The sequence below is a fragment of the Nelusetta ayraudi genome, unplaced genomic scaffold (assembly GCF_046127955.1).
Source record: "Nelusetta ayraudi isolate G7.1 ecotype Tasmania unplaced genomic scaffold, CSIRO-AGI_Nayr_v1 ptg000011l, whole genome shotgun sequence".
In the NCBI taxonomy this organism is placed as follows: domain Eukaryota; kingdom Metazoa; phylum Chordata; class Actinopteri; order Tetraodontiformes; family Monacanthidae; genus Nelusetta; species Nelusetta ayraudi.
In genome coordinates this window covers 24,087,582-24,112,540 of record NW_027466061.1, presented here as the reverse complement: position 1 = coordinate 24,112,540, position 24,959 = coordinate 24,087,582, and the positions used below count along the sequence as shown (strand labels likewise).

The 24,959-nt window shown below is 45.2% G+C and overlaps 1 protein-coding gene and 1 long non-coding RNA gene across 5 annotated transcripts in view; one reads left to right on the top strand and one right to left on the bottom strand.

Moving 5' to 3' along the window:
* gabrg2 (gamma-aminobutyric acid type A receptor subunit gamma2) overlaps nt 1-22,872 on the bottom strand; it is a 56,552-nt gene extending 33,680 nt beyond the window's left edge. For all 4 annotated transcript variants that reach the window (XM_076022017.1, XM_076022018.1, XM_076022020.1 and 1 more), the window contains exons 1-5: nt 22,164-22,872; nt 13,944-14,083; nt 11,002-11,069; nt 8,944-9,164; nt 1,436-1,518 (exon numbers count right to left, since the gene is read on the bottom strand). In XM_076022017.1, the coding sequence (XP_075878132.1) occupies nt 1,436-1,518; nt 8,944-9,164; nt 11,002-11,069; nt 13,944-14,083; nt 22,164-22,300 (649 nt within the window). In that variant the 5' untranslated portion in view covers nt 22,301-22,872. The remainder of the gene's footprint in view (nt 1-1,435; nt 1,519-8,943; nt 9,165-11,001; nt 11,070-13,943; nt 14,084-22,163) is intronic.
* The window catches only part of LOC142885504 (uncharacterized), a 69,562-nt gene that overhangs the window by 16,479 nt on the left and 28,124 nt on the right, over nt 1-24,959 (top strand). The gene's annotated exons all lie outside the window — the stretch shown is intronic.

Below are 24,959 nucleotides of genomic sequence, written 5' to 3'. Positions count from 1 at the left end.
CACGCTCAATTGGAGGAATAGTGACAGAACCGCCACTATCACATTTTGATGAAAAATTTCATAAACGTAAGCAATGATTGTAAGTTGTACCTTTGACAATAAAAATAAAATGGAAAAATAAAGAAAAACTCAATAAAATATCTACTAATAATATCAGCTGTCTACCTCTGTGAGCTACCGAGACTCACAGCTAGCACAGCTTTCTTCGGGTTTTAGTAAATGAAGTCAGCGTTCAGGTGACATTTTAATTTTGGGCTGCCTGAGACAACTGGTTTCCCTTGGATATCATGGTTTCTTTAGTTCCATTAAAACGGCCAGTAATATATTGTGTAGGTGTGTGAATTTTTATGACGATCCGTTGAAGGCGGCATAGAAGCTGTTCGGTAAGGAAACCAACAAAACAACGTCTTCATTGTTATTTTGAACAGTGTGGACATCCAATAATTTCCTCAAAGAACCTGAACTTTCTTACTTTACTTGAGTAAAAGAGTTGAATCAGTACTTTTACTTTTACCAAAGTATATATATTTTTTTGACACAAGTATCCGCACATCTACTGAAATACAGAATGTCAATACTATTGTCGCCTTTGTGAAAAAGGGACCTGAGCTCTTCCGGATGAATTCTTTAAGTCTCTTCTCTGTTTTATTTAACAGCCTCATTTTTTCATGAGACGCAGAAGCAGAAGCAGCAGCAGCAGCAGCAGCAGCAGCAGCAGTAGCAGCAGCTGTGTGTCTGCATCACATCCACCCTCTCAGGCTGCAGACTCAGCCCTGACCAGTGGGCGGAGCCTCATGATGACATCACAGCTGGTTGTTGATGCATCAGTTTTCCAGACAGTCATTCCGTCATTCCGGGTCAGTTTTCCTTTTAAACTGAGAAGGTGTGTATTGAAATTTCAATTTGCACTGTGTTATTGTTTTTTCCAGCGCAAAACCTTAGTAAGTAAGTAAAAAAAAAACATTTTTGTGCCTTGTGGTTCCATTTCCAGGACTGATCTTGATCCTGCATTGCCTTTTGAGAATATCCCATCATGCATCTTCTCTCTCTCTAGATCACCGCCTGTCTTCTGACAATCCTGAGTTTTTCCCCCTCATTCCCGACTCGTGTCACATTGCAAGAGTTTTTTTTTTAATTTATTCTTGAGCAGCACAGGGGGAAAAAAAAGCAATCAGCGCTTTTGCTTCAGCCTCAAATCCCAAAAACAGCCGGAACACGCACACACACACACACACACACGCACACGCACACGCACACGCACACGCACACACACGCACACACAAACACTGTGTGTGTTATTATAAGTGCATTAACGGCCCTCAACCTAAAGACTAAAACCATCCTGTCAGGTGGGATCATGTTCGTGTTTGCAGACAGAGCTGTCGTGTGTGTGTGTGCGTGTGTGTGTGTGTGCAGCAGCACACGGCCAACCTACAACTTGAAAACTCCAGGGGACACGAGTGCTCGTCCATGGGGAAGTTGTTGAGTTTGAGCTGACACTCGGCGTCGATGGTCAACCTGCAGAGACACAGACAGCATCTTCATCACCGAGGTCCCGAGAGACACACACACACACACACGCACATAGAGTCAGGAGCAAAAGACACGACATGTTGGTCCTCCGAGACTCACAAAAGCAGCTGCACACAGCAATCAGTCCCTCTGGAGGAGGTGAAGGGTCATGGAGTCAATAGTTCATGAGGTCAGCGCAAGAGACATACTGACTGCAGGCAGACAGATTTTATTATTATTATTATTGTCATTATTATTATTATTATTATTATTATTATTATTAATAATAATAATAATAATAATAATAATAATAATTCATTTATTTATTTATTTATTCATCACTCCTCAATCAGTCTAATTGTTTAGCTCCGCCCTCACTGCTGTCGCTCACAGTCAGAAATATATATATTTTTTAATTATGAGTGTTTTTTTTTTTTTTTCTATTAATTAATTTATTTATTTTCCATCTCGCGGCTTCACACTTGAGGGAGTTTCAACAGCACAAGGGGTTAAACTGTCGTCTTAATGAGCAAACGACCTCCAGCGGCTTTAGCCGCTGAGCCGCTTGTCATGTATCACTTTCGCTGGCTCCTTCTCCCACTCACACACACACACACACATACATCACCTCTGTGGTCATTGCAATTAACCCGCTAGTTAAAATGGCAACTTAATTGACAGGTTAATGAAGTGAGAATGGGGAGAGGGAGTAGGAGGGGGGTGGGCAGGTCACTTTCATCACCTTGGATGTCTGTGTCAGTACAGGAAAAAAAAAAGACTTTCAGTTGGAATACAGGCTTAATACGTCATGACACTTTGGTTTTATTTTATCAAATATTTTAACAGGGAGGGGACAATATTTTTAGAAATAAATGACATGCCTGAAACTCCTACATGTTCCCTGGGAAACAACTAAAGCATTAGAATCCTCATATGCCATCGAAGAGGAAGAACATGTGTGGGCAGAGTTACGTAAACTAAATACTGAATTAGCTAAACTCACAGATACAAAAATTAAATTCCAAATGCAAAGATTAAGCCTAGAGAATTTTGAATGTAATCATAACTGGTACATTTTTAGCAAAACGTCTAAACTGCCGCCCGGTTCTTCAACCATCGTCCTGGGGTGCAGGCTCGGGGGGAGGGGGCTGTCCTCTGGCCGGTGGGGGGTTCCCAGGAGGCGAAGGGGCTTTCGGGGGGGCTCTGGAAGGCCAGGCCTGTCTCAGGTAACGGTCCTCCCGGTGGGTGAAGGGGCTGGGCTCTGGGCCTGGGTATGGTTCTAGTACTCGCTTGCCCTTGGGGTCCAATCCGGGGGTTGGGTTCTGCTGCCTGTCCGCCCCGGGTGGTGTCCCTCCTTCCTGGGGTGTCTGCCTCCCTGCCGTCTTGCCCTGGCTCTTAGTGGGGTGGGTACCCTCTGGCCTGCTGCTCCGGGCCTCTTCACGACCAGCGTTGCGGGGCGGGGGGGTACTCAGGCTCCCTCCTGGCCTGTTGCCTGGTGTGGGGCGGTAGGGCCTCGGCGTCGGCCAAATTAACCAGCAGCTTACTTCCAGTGAGGCACTTATACACTCTCACACACACATTCAGGTACACACACTCACACAAACACCTCTACACCCACACACTTCCACACGCACACACATTCACACTGTTGCAGCACTCGCAAGAGGGCACCAAGCAAGCTACAGAATGTACAAATGAGCAATACCCCCCAGAGTCTCCTGAGAGGGGGGGAGGATGAGAGACTCGCTAGGACAGATTCAACGGCAACGACAAGGACAGTGACACAGACGCAGAGAAGGCTCAAACAAACCACCTTGACTGGGGAGGTATGGGAAGTGAAGTGCAATTGCGGAAAGATCTGCAAAGGTTCAAGAGGGCTCAAAATACACCAGAGTAAGGCCAAGAACAAGTCCGAGTGTGGACAGGGACGGACGCATGCACACCGCTCAGACGAACAGTCTGGTGAGACGCAGGAGAACCCTAGGCAGGAAGCAAACCATAGTCCTAGAGATCTCTCAGTGCCGGCAATCCCCCAAGACCACACAAGGACTACCTCAAATGGCATCCCAAAAAGCCCACCCCAGCCAACGAAGGAAAGAATCAAGTGGCCTAAGATGAGTGAGACCAAGGAGTGGTCCATGCTCGATGAAGATCTGGACATAATGCTTGAAATGGTTCAAGCAGGATCAACAGAATGGAAGGTGGATTCACTCACAGCCATCACCCACAACTTGGCTAAAGAACGGTATGGAACAGTGCCAAGGGGAGAGAACAAAGCCAGACCAGAAAAGCAGGAAAACAGAAGAGAGAGAAAGATCAAACAACTTCAGAAGGAGATCAAAACCCTGAGAAAGCAATTCAAATTGGCAAGCACGGAAGAAAAGGAAGGAATAAAAGAACTGATGGCTAACCTCCGCGAGCAGCTCATCAGGCTGAGAAGAGCTGAGGGGCAAAGGCAAAGGCGGAAAAGGCAGGAAGCTGCACGAGCCCAGTTTATAAAAGACCCCTATCGCTTCACCAAAACACTTTTGGGAGAGGCGAGGTCTGGGACTCTAACAAGTTCTAAGGAGGAGGTGGAGGAGTTTGTTGAAGAGACATTTAGTAACCCTTCAAGAAACGATGCCCTACCAGAAAATCACGGGCTTGGCACCATCAATCCACCAACATCCCTCCTCAGCACAGAATTTCCATCATGGAGAGAGGTTCAAGAGGTCGTCAAGCACGCAAGATCAGCTTCTGCCCCAGGCCCCAGCGGTATATCTTATATATATATATGTATATGTATATATATATATATATATATATATATATATATACATATATATATATATATATATATATATATACCTTACAAAGTATACAAGAAATGTCCCAAGCTCCTGCAAAGGCTGTGGAAGCTTATGCGAGTAATCTGGTCCAAAGGAACCGTCCCAACAAGCTGGAGAAGGGCAGAAGGGTGCTTTGTGCCGAACCATTTCCTTGCTCAGTGTGGAGGGAAAAATCTTCTTTTCAGTACTGGCCAAAAGAATGAGCTCATACATGACCCGGAATGGATATATTGACACCTCGATCCAGAAGGGTGGTATCGAAGGGCTCTCCGGGTGCCTGGAGCATACAGGGGTCCTCAGCCAACTTATCCAAGAAGCAAAAGAGAAGAAAGGCAACCTAGCAGTAGTCTGGCTCAATTTTGCTAATGCATATGGATCAATTCCCCATAATGTGATCCAAGCAGCTATGAACCATTACCACATCCCACATCACATCCAGGGGATGATCACCAGTTACCTTGGAGACATCAAGCTAAGATTCCAGTCAGCCATGTTCATAACAAAGTGGCAGCCAGTGGAGAAGGGAATAGTGACAGGGTGTACCATCTCCCCCATCTTGTTCGTCATGGGAATGAACCTGATAATCTCTGCTGCGATCACAAAGTCAAGAGGACCGAGGACTGCAGTAGGAAATCAACAGCCAGCAATCAGGGCATTCATGGATGATCTTACCGTGATAACACCAACTCACGTGCAGGCAAGATGGGTCCTGGCAGAACTGGATCGTATGGCTACGTGGGCGAAGATGATCTTTAAGCCCAAGAAATCAAGGAGTCTGGTGATCCAAAAGGGGAAAACAACGGAAAAGTTCAAGCTGCTTGTTCAGGGGGAAGCAATCCCAAACATCCAGGGGAACCCTATTAAATGCCTTGGAAAGTGGTATGATGATTCCCTGACAGATAAAAACACCATCTCCAGCACCGAAAAACAAGTGGAGGATTGGCTGGAAAGAATTGACAAGTCTGGCCTGCCTGGGAAATATAAGTGCTGGATCTACCAGCATGGCCTGTAAGTACTCCAAAGACTTATGTGGCTTCTCACCGTGTACGAAGTGCCTATAACAACAGTTGAAGGGATGGAGAAGAAGTTCAACAAGCACCTTCGAAGATGGTTGGGAATACCCCCGAGTTTTACATCTATGGGGCACTACATAAGGTCGGGTCAGCTACAGCTCCCCTTGTCTTCAGTTGTGGAGGAGTTTAAAGTCGCCAAGTGCAGACTTTCCCTGATATATAGGGACTCCAAAGACCAACTCATCAGGGAAGCAGGAATAAGAACAAGATCCGGCAGGAAGTGGGCCGCCAGCACCGCCATTAACCAGGCAGAATCTTCTCTCAAGACCAGGGATACCATCGGAAATCCCTGCACTGGAAGACAGGGTCTGGGAACATCACATTTCCAGCAGTGGTCCAAGTCCACTCCCAGGGAAAGGAGGACCATGATCCAGGATGAAGTTCGGAACCTTGAGGAAGAAGGAAGAAGAGCTAAATCCGTCAAGCTCGCAACTCAAGGTGCCTGGACAAGGTGGAACCTTCCCAAGAGGACCATCACGTGGAGTGAACTGTGGAGGTTGGAGCCTTTCCATATCTCGTTTCTGCTCCGAGCAGTGTACGACACCTTACCAACCCCAGTCAACTTGCACAGGTTTGGGAATGAGGGAGGACCCGCTGTGCAGGTTGTGTGGCAGTAAAGGGACTATGGCGCACATTCTTTCAGGGTGCAAAACAGCATTGACCCAGGGAAGATACAGGTGGCGCCATGACAGGGTGCTGGCACTGCTCGCAGACATCTTGGAGCAAGAGAGGAGAAAGAAACATCCATCCAAAACTAGACCACAGCCGAGCACCATCACCTTCGTGAAAGCAGGTCATAGACCAGTTGTCCAAGGCCAAGCCAGGCAAAACCTCCTGCAGTTGGCCCAGGGTTGGGAGATGGAGGTCGACCTGGGGAGGAAGCTCCACTTCCCAGAGGCAGTACTGTCCACCACTCTGAGACCAGACATAATTATGTGGTCTCCAGAGGGAAAGAAAATCATCCTGGTTGAACTAACTGTCCCGTGGGAGGAGGGCTGTGAGGAAGCGGCAGAGAGAAAGAAAACCAAGTCCCAACAACTTGCCCAGGATTGCCGGGACAAGGGGTGGACAACATGGCTGGTGACAGTGGAGGTTGGATGTCGAGGATTCCCAGCGCAATCTGTGTGTAATCTAATGACAAAGGTCGGATTGAGAGGCCACTTGAGGAAAACAGCTGTTCGAAGGTTGGGAGAAGCGGCAGAGAGAGCCTCCTGTTGGCTCTGGCATAAAAGAGAGGACAACAGCTGGAAGCCTGGATGAGAGGGGCAGTGATCTGGCCAATCACGGCTGACCCGCCAACCGGAGAGTGTTGTGGTTAAGGGTCGAAACACTCGATGAACGTTGGAGACCACCTGATGACCTCTCATCCAGGCCAAGGCTTTATCCATTAGAAATGGATTATCACAGCATCTTTGATGTATTTACAAACTGAACAACACACACATAGACCTTATATACACATAGGCATTCACAAACAGGTACACTCGCACACCCATGCACGCACATCTGTACATTCATGCACACGTACGCATAGATTATCGTCTTACTTAATTATGGTTATCTTATTTTTTGTATTGTAATGTATGTTTTTATCTTATTCTTTTCTTGATGAGTTAATCCATTTATTACTTGAATTATTTAGTTATTGGATAATTAACTATGCTATTAATGTTTTGCTTTGTTTTTTTATTTATGTTTTGTTTAGTTTGGTTTTACACAATACATGTATATTGTTGCCAGTTGTTCTCTCTATCCCTCTCCTCTCCCGCTCTCTCCCCACTTGACCCTCGCCTACATACATATCCTTTCTACTCTCTTTTTCATTCCTTATCCATCCATCAGTCTGGGCATGGCCAGAATATCACTCATTCACAAAAATATAATAAAACCACTCAACAGGTAGTTCCTGAACCAACCTGTGTGATTCACATCTTTGGGTCACAAGCTCTATCTTTGAGAATAAAATCTGTCAGCCATCATAAAGACATTCAGACACATTTCTGCTTGTCATTATGGCCAGACAGGACAAGGGGAAAAAGGAATATGGGAATCTATTTAATTTAATTTTTAATTTAATTTAATGTAATTGTTTTGATTAAAAATGTTCCGTATTCCAACCATTTCTAAAAAAAAAAAAAAAAAAAAATAGGTAAGGGTTTTTTTTTTGTTTTTTGTTTTTTCCTGTACTACTGCCAGACTGAGCAGCAGCATGTGGACGGACCTGGAGCAGCAAGGTTAAAGATCATGTCAGGCTTTCCTGTGCCAACCAGAGAAGAAACTTGCTGTTTGTGTCTGGCTGGTCCAGGATCTTCAGGCAGCAGTGGCTCATTGGACAACACAACAATGAAACCACTTATTTCTCTCAACAAGTGAAACCACATTCAGAGACCAACAGTTCAAAGGTTAAAGAGCCTGCTCAGAACCTGCTCCCACCAGTCAGAAGCAGGTGTGAGGAGCAACGGAGGAATGTTGGTTTCCTGGATTCACACCTGCACTGGGACCAGTTTCCTTCCCAGTTTGTTTAGCAAATCAGCAGTTCTGTGATTTTTAGCTGGATTGACTTAGGCCCTGTTTGCACTTGGTGACTTGCAACTGTTTTTGGGGATCGTATCACGAAGTACGCATCTTGAAGCATCTGTTCGCACATGGCATTAACATGCGTCTCGAGCGTGCCACTTGTGATCGCATTAGTGCATTTTTAACCACTAGGGGCAGTAAAGCGCTAAACTACAGCTAGTTTCACCTGAAAACAAATAAGAATCAACTTCCTGTTTGCGGACTATATAAAGTCACTCGTTTTAATTCTACTGCAGCTCGTCCGTATTATCGGAAGTCGTATACAAAGCCGGTTAATGGTCTTAGATCGCCAACTAAAGAGAAGAGCAGCATGGAGAAGAAAGAGGGCTGCAGCATTTGTTTCTGCTGTGATAGCTGCGGAACCAAAAGATGCGTATGGATCCGAACGAGGAGTAACGACTGGTGGGACAGAGTGGTGATGACTTCATTTTCGCAACAACAGTGGCTGGCAAATTTTCGGACGCAAAGTCGCAAATTTTAATCTCATATGTGGGAAACTGCGACCACTGGTCCACTGACAAAATACGTTAATGCGTAATGAAATTTATTAGCATCCTAATAAAAGAGTCCAACAAAAATGATTTGTTTTTGCTTCTTGTTTTTAACTTTATAATGACGACGCCGGGAAGTGGGGCGCCGACCAAGTACGTACACGGAGAGGTGAGTGGAGTAGGCGGTCGTTAATGTGGACTGAGATCGCTTTCTGTTGTAAGCGATGCGAAGCGTCGAAACCACCTCCCTGAGGTGGTTTGAGTGATCGGATGACAATACGGATTTGGACTGTTTCCACTTGGTTACTTTGTATGATTTTTGCCAATCGGAATACGAAAAACGCTTGAAATGACCAAGTGCAAACAGAATGCCTCAGAATCTTCCATCCATTTAGACACATTTCAACTGCAGACCAGTAGGGGGCGACGCCATGTGGAACCAGCACCGTTGTTTTTCTCTACCTGAGCGTGTAGAGGATGCGGCCATCGTTCCAGATCCGCAGCATGCGATTGGGCGTGGTGATCCAGTGGGCATCGGCCTTCTTGGAGTTGCGGAAAAAGGTGTCGGGGATCCAGATCTTCCCCACCATGTTGCTGTTGAGACGCAGCACTTTCATGGTACTGTTAAACTTGAGCCGCCGGTCGTACCAGGTCTGGGCGAAGAAGATATCGATGGTGTACTCCTGCAGGGGGCGACACAGAGCAGCCTGTCACCACCTCGTCAAAGCAGGGGACTCCTAGTTAAAGGCTGACATCGCCTGCAAGATTTGTGCAATTCACGACTAGCGCAGGGTAGAACAGACATCAACATGCAGTTGCAATCGATCCACGCCACAAGCACACATAAAACTCATAGCGTCATTTAGAGTTGTGTTCATGAAAAAATAAATTGACAAAAAAAATCAGGGAAATAAGGTAAACTTGGCATTTTGCCTATTTTGCAGAGAAGTTTGGAATTGTAAATTGATTCACTTCTGCTAGCAATTAATATCTACACTACCGGCTTTTAACCACAGTGTAACTGTAACCAATAGTCGCTACATGTATAAACGAAAATGTATACTTGAGATGACTTCACAATATCTATTGATCTATGTTGTGAAGATCATTGCTTCATTTGATGCAGCTTTTCTATTGGTTGGTTCGTAAAGCTGCTGAGAGAAGTTCAGGACCTCAGTCACTCATTTGTGATGTCCCGTGTTGCTTCAAGAGTCAGTCTCACTCTCCAGAGTACAAGAGTACTATAATAACTACAAGAATGTAGTTTTCTTATCTTATGTTGTCTTTTTAACAATAAACAAAAATTATTTACATTTGTTTGCTCTGATTAAGCCAAAACATACATGCACACACACACACACACACACACACACACACACACACACACACACACACACACACACAGATTTACTTGTATTTCATTCATATTTCATGACAATAATTGGGATTGAGCAAAAACTTCAAATGTGTCCGAAAACTTTTTTCTACCACTACTGGAAAGCCTCTGCAGCTCACTGCTTTCACACACGCACGCACGCACACACAAAAAAACAGACGGGGCAGGGTGGAGAAGCAAGCTGCAACGCTGTGAGGGTGAGAGAGCGAGCCATCAGTCTCTTTTATTTGCTGTGTTATTCGGAAGGTTGAGCCCTGAGGTTGGAAGGGAAGAGCAGCAGGAGGACACAGGGAGGGATTTGAGTGCACAGAGGAATTAACTAGCGGTCCCTCAGTGAAGCTTAAATCAACGACAACAAGGTCTGAACAAACGAAAGGAAGTGATGGGAGAAAAGAACCTTAGCCCAACCAGGGAAATGGAATCAGATGATTTCAATTAGAGCAGAGCAGCTGAATGAATGAATTTGTCATCACCATTCTGCTTCAAAGGCTCATCATCATTATCTATATCATCATCATATTCATCATCACCATCATCATCGTCATCGTCATCACCATCGTCATCATCATCATTCATCATCATCATAATGACTATCTTCAGACCAACCACACAAACTGATCAATTGACTGACTCTCCAGCAGGTTCGTGTGACATATGAATGTGAGGGGATTAGTCGGCATTCTGTGGCATGTCGTCACTATTCTCCCACACACACACACATACACAGACACACACGTGCACACACACACACACACACACACACACACACACACACACACACACAGAGCAAATGACATGGTCTCTTGTCCTCCAGCTTCTCAGCCTGAATCACTGAGTGGGTGTCTTCGTTGAGACCCAGCGAAATGAAACAGAACCACAGCGTAAATGGTGCAGGCAGGTGGCGTTGCATACATTCTCACTTCTGTTTTCTGTTTTACAGTTGAAAATTTTGGTTTTCCAAGCTGAATGTCTACAACACCTTGAAGTCAGTTTGCATTTCTCATTCAGAATGACAACAAAGGTGATGATGATGATGATGATGATGATGATGATGGTCAGACAGCCTTGACAGGCGAAGGCTGGAGATAATGTGCCTCCAGCCAATCACAGAGCCGTTCACTCACCATGTTGATGGCGTTGACCGGGCCGATGCTGTTGACAAACATGTCGGTGTGAATCACTGTCGGTTTGACTGCAAGACAAGAAAAAACAGAAATGAAAAGACAACATTTCGGTCAACCTCCGTCAACACTTCTGCTGAAGACCAGAAACTCAGAAGCAACTTTGATATTCAGAAAGCTTCACTTTTCATTCGTGAGTCTCGGGATTTCGAACCTCCCAGATATCCTTGGAGGTTCTGGATCATGAAGCATGAAGAGCTTTCAGCTGGTTGGAGGTTTCACAGCAAGAGCAACAAACACTAGCTAGCTAGCATCTGTAGCTTCAAGAAAGAGCAGTCGCAAGACACAAGTCATGAAAAAAAAAAATCAATGGAAATTCAACTTTGTTATATGATTATCCTTTTTTTTGCATTTCAGGAGCTTGATCAGGTCACTGAAAAATAAATAAAAATAATAGTGTGTGGAGCTGCAACACCTAAACCTCCTGGACGGGCAGACAGACAAACTCTGTCCTTCAGCATGGGTTTCACAACTGCAGCGAATGTTACTGTATCTGCTTCACATCACATGCTAATGTGCAGGATTTAATACACGTGATGAATAAAAATCAGAGCCAAGTTTTGAAAATTTTAACCAGAAATTACTCTTAAAAAAAAAAAAAAAAAAAACGTTTGGACAAGCCAACTGGATGGCGATCATCAATCTCGAAATCCACTGAGCGAGTGAGTCAACGGGTGAGTGAGAGAGTGAGCAAGCGGGAGAGAGAGCCAGCGGCACCAGGAAAGGTTTTTGCCAGGGAGCAGAAACTGGCGGCGGCGTCACTTTAAAACAGAGGACTCAGCCAGCTGAAGCATCCTGGCAGCAGGACCGACCAATCAGCTGCAGCCGCTGAAGATTTGGAAGGAAGCTACTGGACTTTCCTCGTTTGTCGGGTTAGCCATCAAACTTTGATACATTTGTAGCACCGATTTGATGAATACAAAAACCTGAAAAAAAAAATCATAGAGTCAATCTCAGCATCTGCCAGCCAATAATCATTTAAAACCAAGATCTCACGTGGCTGCTGATGGGCTTTCACTTGGTGACGGGAACTTTTGTTGATGTCACAGTGAAAATTAGCGTTGTAAGCGTGAAAAAAGATGCTACGGTGGCTCCACTACAAGGTGGATCAGAATGAAGGACAGGAAGATGGCACATAGGAAAATCCCGAATTAAATCAGCAGGAAAATAGAAAATAAAAATGTGTGCTATTATGCGCTGTAATTATGGAAACAATGTATTTTTCTTGCTGTTGAAATAGTTTTGAAAAAAAACATCTGATATCAAAAAACAAAGTATCATTCTGGCCTATCAAAATATTCTGGATGGTACCCAGCCCAGGCCCAAACATCTGTCTCGCAGAGGAGGATGGGACCGATGGTGTGTGTGTGTGTGTGTGTGTGTGTGTGTGTGTGTGTGTGTGTCACGTAGGACTTTGAGAAAAACTCTCTGTCCCATTTGGACTCCTCCGACTCCGGGAGGCATTAAAATTAAATGAGCATCATGCTGGACTTCAAAGGCGGGAGTGGCGGCCCAATCAGTACCCCCCCCCCCCCCCCCCCTCCCCCCAACCCGCTCACCCCCACCCCCAACGCACCCCTCCCCATCTGAAACCACAGAGCCAGTCACGGAGGAGGAAGTTGGCTGCGCCGGCCGGAACACCTGATTGGTCGGTGGCCGCTACCACAGCCTGCTAATTATAACCTCTTTGTAGCTGTGGAAGTTGGCAGCACGACGCCGGGGGAGCCAGATCACAGCTTGTTTGAAGACGGCGGTGGCGGCAGTTGGCTGCTACACCCCCCATACACAATCCCTACTCCCCCACCCACCCCACACACACACACACACACACACACACACACACACACACACACACACACACGCGCGCGCGCCTCCCTGGGAGGAGCTGCGGCTCAAAGCAGCTCTTCACTTCACAGCAAAGAGGCCACTTCTAGCGTCTCCAAAGCTGAAGATTCTCTCAACATGAAGGCATGGAGGATGGATGGATGGATGGATGGATGCGGCAGCAGCAGCAGCAGCTACAGTTCCACCCCAGAAGAGACTTCAAATTTTTTGTTTCCACGTTTTTTCTTTTTTGCGAGCCAGATGTGAACTGTTCCTCCTTTAAATCTCCACCTTCATGTTTTCACCTTTCTGAGCCATTGAACCATGTTTACAAGAGCCCTCACGCAGTGTTTGTGCCCATGCTAAGCTCTTGTTCTGCAGGAAGTAAACAGGAAGTCAGTGATGACAACCTCTCCCCTCAGTCTCAACCTGGGCTGTGTCTCAATTCAGGGCCTGCACCCTTCTGAGTACGCATTTGAAAGGAAGTTGCGTCATAGCACTGCGCAAAGGCTTGTCCCAATTCCCAAGGGTCCTTAGGACGCTCCAAATGCGTACTCGGAATGAGCCCTACTTTTAGCCGATTCCAAGGATGCACCGCTACTATCCTTTGTGTACTTGTGTATCCCAGGATGCTTTGCGAGCAGCTGCAAAGCATGGTAGGATCCTGGGAAGTCAGCTGAAATTAGCGGCATGTACTGACAAAGACACAACATATAAATTTAGGTATTGAAGTTTCACATAAAATATGCATTTTTTTAACATAGTATTTTACTTATTTGATCATCCAACGCCATTGTTAGATGGCTAACCAATGGTCAGCTTGATACTATCGAAGCGTCACTTCCGGGGTTGGCCAGCAGGAGGGAACGGCGGTGATGCAACCACGAAATACGCCGAAGGCGAGACCATCCCGTGTGGTTACCGGGGAGGCAGGGTTTGGGTTCGTCCTTCTAGGCTGGATGAGAACGCTTCCTTCAGACGGGGGACGCTCGTTTCGAAGGGTGCAGACCCTGAATTGAGACCCAGCCCTGGTGAGGGAGCAGCAGCAGAAGCGGACCTACCTCCGATGTCGGGCCGCAGTTTGTTGTCGTATCCATCCAACAGGCCGTTGAGGATGTGAGTCACGTCACTCTCGTACACTTTGGGGGTCAAGACCCAGGTCTTGTTGGTCACCTCGTCGTCATCGTCGCTCTGGAAGGAACTGAGGAGCAGGAAAAAGATGTTGAGGTGTTTTATTTTTAATTTTGTTATCCATCGAGAAGTAGAAGATCAAACTCTTATCCGTTTCTCCTACAACAGGGCCGCTGCTGTGTGTGCGACAAAGTGCAGACACAGCTTTTTCTTTTTAAAATATGAGTCAGTCAACGGTTGTGAAGAGAATCATATTACGAGTGGGGAAAAAAAACAAAGCAAAAAAACAAAGCAAAAGGAAGAGCAGAGTAGAAGGACTCTGCTGGCCACCATGCTAGCAACACGGCTGGCATGGCGGCCAATGTCGCTACCTAGGTCACAGCAGCCTCTCCAGTTCAGCAGCAAGCAGCGTGAGTCAGCCACATCTCAACACTCATTTGCAAAATTATTATCGAGCATGATTTTTTTTATTTAGCATTAATTAACCTTTTTTAGCTCTTTATTTCTGCCCAGGTTTAGCGGCTGAAGCTTTGCTCGATGGGACTTGGTGAAAGGATTTAACAGCTGAAAGGCTGTTAAAAATAGCTAGCTAGCCACTAGCTAGCTATTTTATGCACGGACACACAAATAGACTGACACATGGACAGTGAGCCTTCAAAGCTACTGGGACACCTGAATCAACTGGTAAAAGGATAACAAGAAGAAGAGGAGGAGCGTTTCCACGGCGGTGGTGTAGTGCCACATCCGGACCTAATGTTGTTCTCCAGGACAATTGGAATTTATTGCAGCACAGCCTTCTGGTGAACCACGTTTGGAGGAACCAAAGGTGGTACCTGATTGGCTGTGAGGCTACTTTCTCTGCGACTGTCTCGACTTAAAATCTTAAAGCCGTAAAACACCCGCTCTAGGAAGAACACTTTCACAAATCACAGTTGGGAGTCAACAACGAAGCTTTCTCAGACGACCTGGTTCCAGGCAGGGACTGGTACCACTGGCGGCCAGCGCTAGTTTTACAACCGTTATCTCTCTGCAGAACATTCCAAGGGCCGTCCTCACTACAGATGTTCCTGAACATCTCAATATCAGACAATGTTAAAAACTCTATTTTCCCTTTCATAGAGACATCTGGAAGTCACATATCTGACCACCATCAAAAATAAAGTATTATTGGACTTTGAATCACTCTTCTAACCTCAAAATTAACGGATTTAGGATTTCCTCCTAAAGGAAGCCTGGAGGCTTTCAAGCTTCAGGTGGAGCAAGAGTGTGCCCTAAGGGGGGGTTACGAAAGTGTTTCCTAAGTAATCAATTAAAAGTTGAATAAACTTTGCATGTCGGTTTTCCTCATATCAATGTTACATGCTTTGCCATAATCCCTATCATTACCATCACCACTTTTCCACGTTACACTTAGGTGACTATTACCTCAATCCCTACATACATCTTTTAAATATTGACAACAAAAGATACATACTGTATATCTACTCATATATATATATAAATATATTTGTATACATGCCCATATAAGTGCCTGAATGCTAACTCCTATTAAATCTTTCAGTTGTCTTTTAAATATAAACAAACTTCCTCCTCCTTCTGTATGCATGCTTAGATAGGTTGATAGGTATTAAGATATAAAATATACGTTGAAGGTTTAATGTGCTTTGAACACTATTGAACGCTATGTCTTCCTCAACTGTTGCCTAACTTTCGCAAGGTATCCACCATATGAAGGATCACACGGTTTTTATTTCTTCATGTTGTTCTTCCATTTCATTTTTGGTTGTTGTTTGATTTCTTTAGCAGCAACGAACCCGACACCACATACATATTCATCAGATGCATATAGCGTAAGACGACCCATCAGTTTTAGTGTTGGAACAGCCTTTTCATTGGTTCTTGGAGTTCAAAGTACCACCCTCTTCTCCAAGTTATACCAGTGAATTCAGTTCCTTTGTCTCAGAAGAAGAGAAGTTTTTAGATTTCCTGAGCGTTGTCTAGTCTTTCTTAGTGTCGTCTTGTCTAGTGTTTTTGTCTTCGTCATTTTTCTTTATTCTATTTTTTTGTCAACTTAATTTTTTCCTAATTTCTGGCAAAAGGCCAATTTAAGACAGTAGCAGAAAAACAACTCAGCCTCGTCCAGTGACCATTATTTTTCATTTTAACCTTTGGCCAAATCTCAACTGGCTAATCCTCAGACCCGAGATTGTGATTTTTGCAACTTTTCTTTTTGGACCAGCCAAGCAGTTTTTCACTCCTCGTAACCGTGTAATTCGTTTGATCACCAAAATTACAACTGGTTACGAAGAAAGACTCTACTGTGATGCCTAAACACAGTGAAGCCACCTGCAGGACAGAGCAGAACGGGCAGTTCCCCCTCGACGGTCGGTGTTGCTAATCCAAGCTTCCTGCGTGGTACCGGACCCGAACGGTACAGTACAAACTCCCAGGACCACCTTGGAAGAAGCTCATCCAACGTAAGCTCTCATCACTTGCTCACTATCAAAGAGTCTGGTGTCGCATCAGCTTAAGAAATAACTGGCAAATTATTTTTGCTGGACTTGGCCACAACAAGTCTAGTAGACAAACAAAACTCTTTTATATTTCTTCTTTTATTTTGTTACTTTTAGCTTAAGTTTAGGTTTTCTTTACTTACTTACTTAACCATCTATTGTTACACAAATAAATGCACATTAAGCCTGATGTCGTTGTTTGACTGACTTATTAAAGTGTGGTTCAAATCCCTGCGTATTGTAAAGAATTCCCCACTAAGGAAGCAGGCGTTTCCTGCTGACACCAACAATCAAAAAGCAGGTGGTGCCCCAATCAAATCATATTAAATAAAATATTAAAATCATTCATTTCTTTTTGATGTCCAGTTTCCATTCCTTCTTGAGTTTGGTCGATTAAATTAATCAATCAACCTTCCTCGACTACAGTGGTCTCAAGGTCCTGAAAGCTTTTCCGTGTCATTTTAACCGGAGGTGTGAGAGACGACTTTTTCAACTTTTCAATGCATTAAAGGCAGCGAGGTTGTGTCTCTGGGCTCCATGAATTCTTAACCGTCTTACCCTTTCAGGACCTTTTCAGCTCTTCTGTCCCCAGAGAGTGAAGAAAAAGGGGAAAGGAAAAAAGACACAGCTCCAGTGTCATGCATACACACACTCAGACACACACACACACACACACACACACACACACACACGCGCACACACCCTTTTCCTCCAGGAGGTGGGGATGAGGGATGTGCAGGTGGGTGTAAGCCCCACCTCCACCGGTTCGCTACCTGGTGATGAACCCATGAGCGCCACCTGTTTCTGGTGCATGTGCGTGCACGTGAGTTTCCTGCAAATGTAAGCTGAAGGGGTGTTGCCCCTCCTGCCCACTGCCCTCAGGCAGGAACAATGTGGCAATTTGATGTGTTTCTCATGAGGCGGCGGTCTCACTTACTCCATGTGACTGACCTGACCATCACCACTATCACAACAAACATCACAACTAACCATCACCACCATCACTGCCATCTCAACCATCACCACCCCTCACAACCATCAACACCATCACAATCAACCATCACAACCATCTCCACCATCACAACCATATCCATCATCACCAACAACCATCACAACCATCTCCACCATCACAACCATCTCCACCATCACAACCATATCCATCATCACAACCATATCCATCATCACCAACAACCATCACCACCATCACAACCATCTCCACCATCACAACCATATCCATCATCACCAACAACCATCACCACCATCACAACCATCTCCACCATCACAACCATATCCATCATCACCAACAACCATCACAACCATCACCACCATCACAACCATCTCCACCATCACAACCATCACCACCATCACAACCATATCCATCTTCACCAACAACCATCACAACCATCTCCACCATCACAACCATATCCATCACCACCATCACAACCATCTCCACCATCACAACCATATCCATCATCACCAACAACCATCACCACCATCACAACCATATCCATTATCACCAACAACCATCACCACTATCACAACCATCTCCACCATCACAACCATATCCATCATCACCAACAACCATCACCACCATCACAACCATCTCCACCATCACAACCATATTCATCATCACCAACAACCATCACCACCATCACCACCATCACAACCATCTCCACCATCACAACCATATCCATCATCACCAACAACCATCACCACCATCACAACCATATCCATCATCACCAACAACCATCACCACCATCACCACTATCACCACCTAGCATCACCACCCTCACAACCATTATAACTATCTCAACCATCACTACCATCTCAACAATCAGCACCATCACAACTATCACAACCATCACCACCATCTCAACCATAACCACCATATCAACCATCACCACCATCTCAACAATCAGCACCATCACAACTATCACAACCATCACCACCATCACAATCATCACCACCATATCAACCATCACCACCATATCAACCATCACCACCATCTCAACTATCAACACCATCACAACCTTCACAACCATCACCACCAACCATCACAAACCTCACAACCATCACTACCATTACAGCAATCTCAACCATCTCAACCATCATAACCACCCATCACAACCATCTCAACCATCACCACCATCAACCATCTCAACCATCACAACCATTAGAAGCATCTCAACCATCACCACCATCACCACCATCCCCACCATCAACCATCCCAAACATCTCAACCATCACAACTGATGGATCCCAATTAAAATCTAATTGGGCCTTCTTTTTTTTTTTTTTTTATCACGCCTGCACATCCTGCACTCTCTTCAAAGACTCAGCTCAAAGCAGCAGCTACTGACACATGTGACCAGTGTGAGAACTAACTTTCCACAAGTTTGGAAGGAGACCAAAAACAAGGCGGAGCTTTGGGAGGGCTGGTGGGAGGAGCTTGTTGTTGTTTGTTTACAACTGTTCCATGTGAAGGTAAATGCTTGTCTTAAATTAGAAAAAATATAGACAAAAAAAAGGCAGAGCCAAATCTTGGCTGGGGATCGGGGGGTATAGTGGTGGTCACAAAGCCCAGGGGGAATGATCAGCAAGATTGATTCAGGGCTCTGCAGTTCCAGTCAGTCAGTCAGTCAGTCAGTCAGTCAGTCAGTCTTGAGGTCCAACAGAACGATGAACAAGCACCAATCAGAGTACTGCTGCTCATCCAGCGGCGCCAAGTCAACCGCCATCACTCAGCTGCCACCAGATCATACAGATTAGCTGCTGCTGCTGCTGCTCCTCTCAGTGCCGTCAACGGGATCAATGAGCTCCTTTAAAGATCAGCTGCAGTCCGTCACAAAATTTTCCTCTAATCTGCCGTCCAACCCAGAAAAGTACAACTTTGTGACAGTGAGGGGGAAAAAAATACCTTGCGTTAGATGAAATTAAATTAAATAATTAAAAAAAGGCCTCTGTTCCTCCAGGGATCCACCTGGGCAAAGATCAGAGGTTCTGCTAAATTGGACGCCTCAGTGTGGTCTGACATATTAAACCTCGAATCAACAACACCTAGCAACATCAACAGTCCAATCACAGTAGAGCGAGACCCCCCCCCTCCACCCCCTCAAAAAAAAAGAACCCAGAGAACGACTCACTTGACACAGTTAAGTTTCACTAGCAGGTTTTAGCCAATTTACGTCATTATCACATAATGCGATATTTGGCTGGGACAATATCGAGATTGTTGATTTTGGGTATCGCCCAAAGCCCAGTTACAGAGTCAAGTGTTCTGAGGGGAATGAGACACACAGATAAAATGAACATATTGCATATTGTTTGTGACTTTCACCTCAGTTTTAATGAAGTTCAACAAACTGACTTTGCAGATTTGCTGTGTCACAAGTTTGTGTTGTTGTTGTTCTTTAACATTTTGCTGTCCCTTCCCTCAGGTGTGGCCTCAGCCAATCAGCTGTATCCATCACTACTTCCTGTCCCTCCTCTGGTTCAAAACTGTCAGTCTGACTTGATCTCCACCAAACACGAAACATCCTGAGGTGGTTAACTCATCTCACATCCTGGAATCCCTTCAAACCCGTTCCATCAGCGGCATGTCAGTACTTCCTACTTCCTGCTGTCACTGTTCTAATGCAGATTGTTGGAGGGACATTCCTATGACCGCAGGTAAAGGACTCATTTCGAACATGTGAGTCATGACTCATTTGAACACGTGAATCACGAATGACTCGCGACTCGTGTTGTTCAATGAGCAAAAAGACCTGCCACCAAATCGATGCTGCTGCTGCTCCGGCCTGATTAACCTGTTGCTGTTGGTGGTGCTTTATGAAGTGTAGGGTGTGTTTGGGAGAGGGAGAGGTGCCTTGGGGTAAGGGGCGGGGCCTCAGCTTCACATTTCAGCCACTCATGCGAGGCTAAAACCTGCCATTGTGTCGTTTACTCAAGCGTTTCGTAAACATCACTTGTGCATAACCATTAAGTTAAGAGCGCACGCACGCACAGACACACACACACACACACTAGCGGAGTGTCGGGTTGGGGCTGAAGGGGTGGCTGCCCCAGGCCCAGGACCCAATAGGGCCCATCGCCTGTCAAAAGAACAGAGAACGGCATAACAAATGAGTGGGAGCGGTTGTAAATACAATTGGAGCGACAAAACGCAAAGAAAAATAAAAAAGGGAGCAAGGAAAACCAAATAGTAGTTTTACTGCAACGTTTTGATTGAGACACAGCTACTCAGTGCTACAAGAAGAAATACACCTGAAAAAGGAAGTAACACAGTGAAAAAAGAGAGGACTTCAGAAAATTGACAGGATTTCGTGTGTGGTGGCACAAGCAGCATCACTATTCTGAGTTGAACATTTTTTTTTTATTTGTATTAGCTTTATGTATCTATTTCCCTTGAAAAAGCCATCCATCGTGCACTTTATTGATTGTTGTGTAAAAATAAGTTCAATTAAAATAATTTGATTTAATTTGTAACAAAGCAGTTTAAACTATGTGAACCATATACCTTTTTGAAACCATGAAACCATCTTGTTCCGCCACTGCACAAACACACACACACACACACACACACACACACACACACACACACACACAGAGCGGAGGGAGCGGGGTGCCCCAGCTGAGGGACTCTCAGCTTCCAGCAGGTGACAACTTTTGTCTTTTCTTCACAAACTACTTCATCTACAGCTCCCAAGACCAAGACAAGTCCCACCAGTTGTGTGTATGTGTGTGTGTGTGTGTGTGTGCGCACGTGTGTGTGAAAGCATCACTCCATATGTGCAGCCTCGTCCTTATTGTGCAGCTACACTACCTCTCAGACTATCTGCCATTTTGAAATGTTATTCTTGTGTATCTCTGATTCAATTCTTGAATAAACTGAACTTTACCCTTTAGCTATAGGGTATTTTCAACCATTCTCTCCTCTTCTCCTCTTTTCCTCCATCCCCCACTCCCCCTTCTCCATGCTGCTATTTAAATAACATGACACAGCCAGCTTAAATAAGAAAGACTTTGGCCCTTAAGTAACCTTGATCCTTTAAGTTAGCTTAGCACTGGGCTTTGTGCATGTTAGCATCGAGGCAAATTAGCATGCTCCTCCAAACAGCTAACAGTCTGTTATTTTTGTTGTTGTTGTTGTATGTGTGTGTGTGTGTGTGTGTGTGTGTGTGTGTGTGTGTGTGTGTGTGTGTGAGAGAGAGAGAGAGAGAGAGAGAGAGAGAGAGAGAGAGAGAGAGAGTAGCTACACAAACTGGACGATAACACAGATTCAGGGATGAAAACAGACGCTGCTAAAGGGTATTTCAGCCGTCAGGCTATGTGACGCTGCACCCCACCCCCACCCCAAACTCTCTCTCCCCTCCACCGGACCCTCGCAGCCACCTCACCACCCCTCCTCACCACCCTCATAATTAAATGTGAAGGATCTCCTGGTTTCACGATGATAACAATAATTTGATAGGAATCTCAGCCTGTTTTGCCTTGACGGCCAGAATCAGGCCGACAGCGCGAAGGACGGTTCCCACTCAGAGCTGACAGAGAGCCGCGGTTTATTATTATTAATAATAATAATAATAATAATAATAATAATAATAATAATAATAATAATAATAATAATAAAGATCTTACCTCGTCGGCAGACTGACGACGACCAGCAGCCAGAGCAGCAGCTTAAGGGGGAGGAAAGCCTTCGCCATTACTGTGGAACATTTGGAAGCTAAATTTGGCGAAGACATCATCTTCATCGTCGTCGTCGTCGTCGTCATCCTTTTCACCAGCTTCCTTTGCTCTTTATTGCAGATGGACGCGCTCGTCTATTTACTGGGTCGCTGCTTCTGCTGCTGCCGCTGCTTCGCCGCGACGCATCACGCACAACCAACCAACCAACAGCGGCGGCGGTGGCGGCTCCGCGAGTCTCGACCCGAGGCAGAAGTCCAATCAGCCCCGAATTCACGATCGATGCGAGCCAAGAGCTCGATGTTCGTCCTGGTTCCCTGACCGACCGACTGACCACCACCACGGCCGCCTCACCCTCCTCCTACTCCTCCTTCTGCTGCTGCTGCTGCTGTCCGCGCGCGGGCCGAACGACGCACAGTTCGACGGGCAGGGCCGTAAAATAAAATGAATGAATGAATGAATGAATGAGTGAATGAAAAGACCGCAGCAAAACGGCGGCGTCGTGGCCCCGTTAACCGCTGGTCGGCAGCAGCCGAGTCCGACGCAGCTGAGCGCGGATAAGACGTACGCGAGGCACGCTGCTGCTGCTGCTGCTGCTGTGGATCAACACATGCGCGCTTTCAGGGAGCGGAAGGCGCACAAGCCGCAGCTCCAGGAAGAAGAAGGGGAAAAAAAATGGTGGTTTAATGTTTATTTTTGACTCGTGCGTTCGGCGCAGGCTGCACCACGTGATCCTTATTAGCGTATGCTGCTCCCACTAAGGGGAGGGTCTGGCTACTGGGTAGAAGTGCTCTATAATAATAATAATAATAATAATAATAATAATAATAATAATAATAATAATTTGTTGGAGCTTCTCAGTGATGAAATATCTTTTGAAACACAGTGAAACCACAGTGCCGTGCCTCGCTCAGAACTCTGGACAGCTCCAGCCTAGCCGTGATCGAGTCAGCACCATGGACAGCCCCAGTAAGGCTGGGGTTTAATCAGCACCATGAACAGCTCCAGTATGGCCAATTGGAATCAGCACCACGGGAAGTTTAGTCCTGGTCAAGGTCGAGACTCTCTTCCATGGAAAGCTCCAATCCAACAACAATCGAATCAGCATCTCAGACAGCTTCATTCTGACAGAGGTCTAATCAGCACCATGGACAGCGTTATTCTAGGTCGACTCGGCACTTCAGACAGTTTCATTCTGACGCAAGTCAAATCAGCACCATGGACAGTTCCGGCCAGTTATGTGGCCGAGAGTCCAATGACCGATCCAAAGTCAAGAAGACAGTGATCTGGTTGTCAAGTAGTCTTTTTGGGTTTTTCTGTCCCTGTTAATTTATGGAACTTTTCTTCCCATCAGGGGTTCAGCTGAGGTTAAATAACAGGCCTGGAGTCCAGCTGTGATGTTTTAAGGGTCCCCTGACGTAGTTGTTGACAGTCCCGGGAGCTTCCTCCAGGTTTAGAGGTTCTTCGCTGAACCATTTCAAAGTCATTATGTAAGTATGCTAATGTGGCTGCAGAGCAGGGCGCTGGAACTTATTCCTCCTTGAGGGGACATATCTGAGGGAGAGAAATGTGTTCTTACTATCTATAAGTTAAAAAGCCCATCTTGCCTGTCCGACATGCTCATTAATTACTTTGATTACTGCTGCTGCTGCTGCTGCTTCTGCTGCTGCTGAACTTAATGTTCTGTTCCATGTTGGTTCTTTCCTTCCTTCCTTCCTCTCCTCTCCAGGTCCAAACATTCGAGTCCTTGAGGCTGCCTCGGGAATTTCCAGCAGAGCCCCAGGACCCTGAGTGCAGGAGGAAGCAGGTACAGAAGATGAGAAGATGGATGGAAGATGAGAAGATAGATGGATGGATGAATGGATGGATGGATCGATGACAGGCACCATCACATTTTTGTGATTAAAAGACAAATAAACTAATAAACGTTAATCATGCGACAGTAGGTCGAACATTCCCACAATGAACACAAAATCAAACACAACATATTTGAATCAAACACAACTAAAGTGGAACATTTTATATCATCTTTTCACCACAGCTGTCTGAGCTTTCAGCGACACGCAGGTCCAAGCAAGGATGTTAGCGGCTAAGCTAACTGTTAGCGGTTAGCAAGCGGTGTCAATGATGGAGCGTTGATGGAGAAAAAGATAATTTCCAAGAAATGAACACCATCAAAAGATGTCTTGTTGGAATGTTTTTTCCTTTGAAAAAACTGCTACAACACGGCACAACAGGCGCTTTGACCTTGGAGCTGATCGTCACCGTGGCAACCAAGCAGGCCTCAGCCAGTCACATACACAGTGTGTGAGTGTACTGAAGCATAATAATAATAATAATAATAATAATAATAATAATAATAATAATAATAATAATATTATTATTATTATTATTATTATTATAATAAACATTTGAAAAACAATGGGTCTTTCGCCCTTGCGAAAGACATGGCTCGAAGCACGTTTGAGCCCTGTTGTTCGTCGGGCTCAGCCCCAATAATAGAGTGTGTTAAATACAGGGAGGTGCAGCTCAGTCAGACCCCTTCCAATTAACCCATGAGACCCTCTGAAAGCCTCAAAGCAAAGTTTACAATTTCAAATTGCATTGTTTACATATATATGGTTTCAAAGCAAGATTTGAGGCCATATGTATATATATGTATATATATATATATATATATATGTATATATATATATATATATGTATATATATATATATATATATATATATATATACATATATATATAT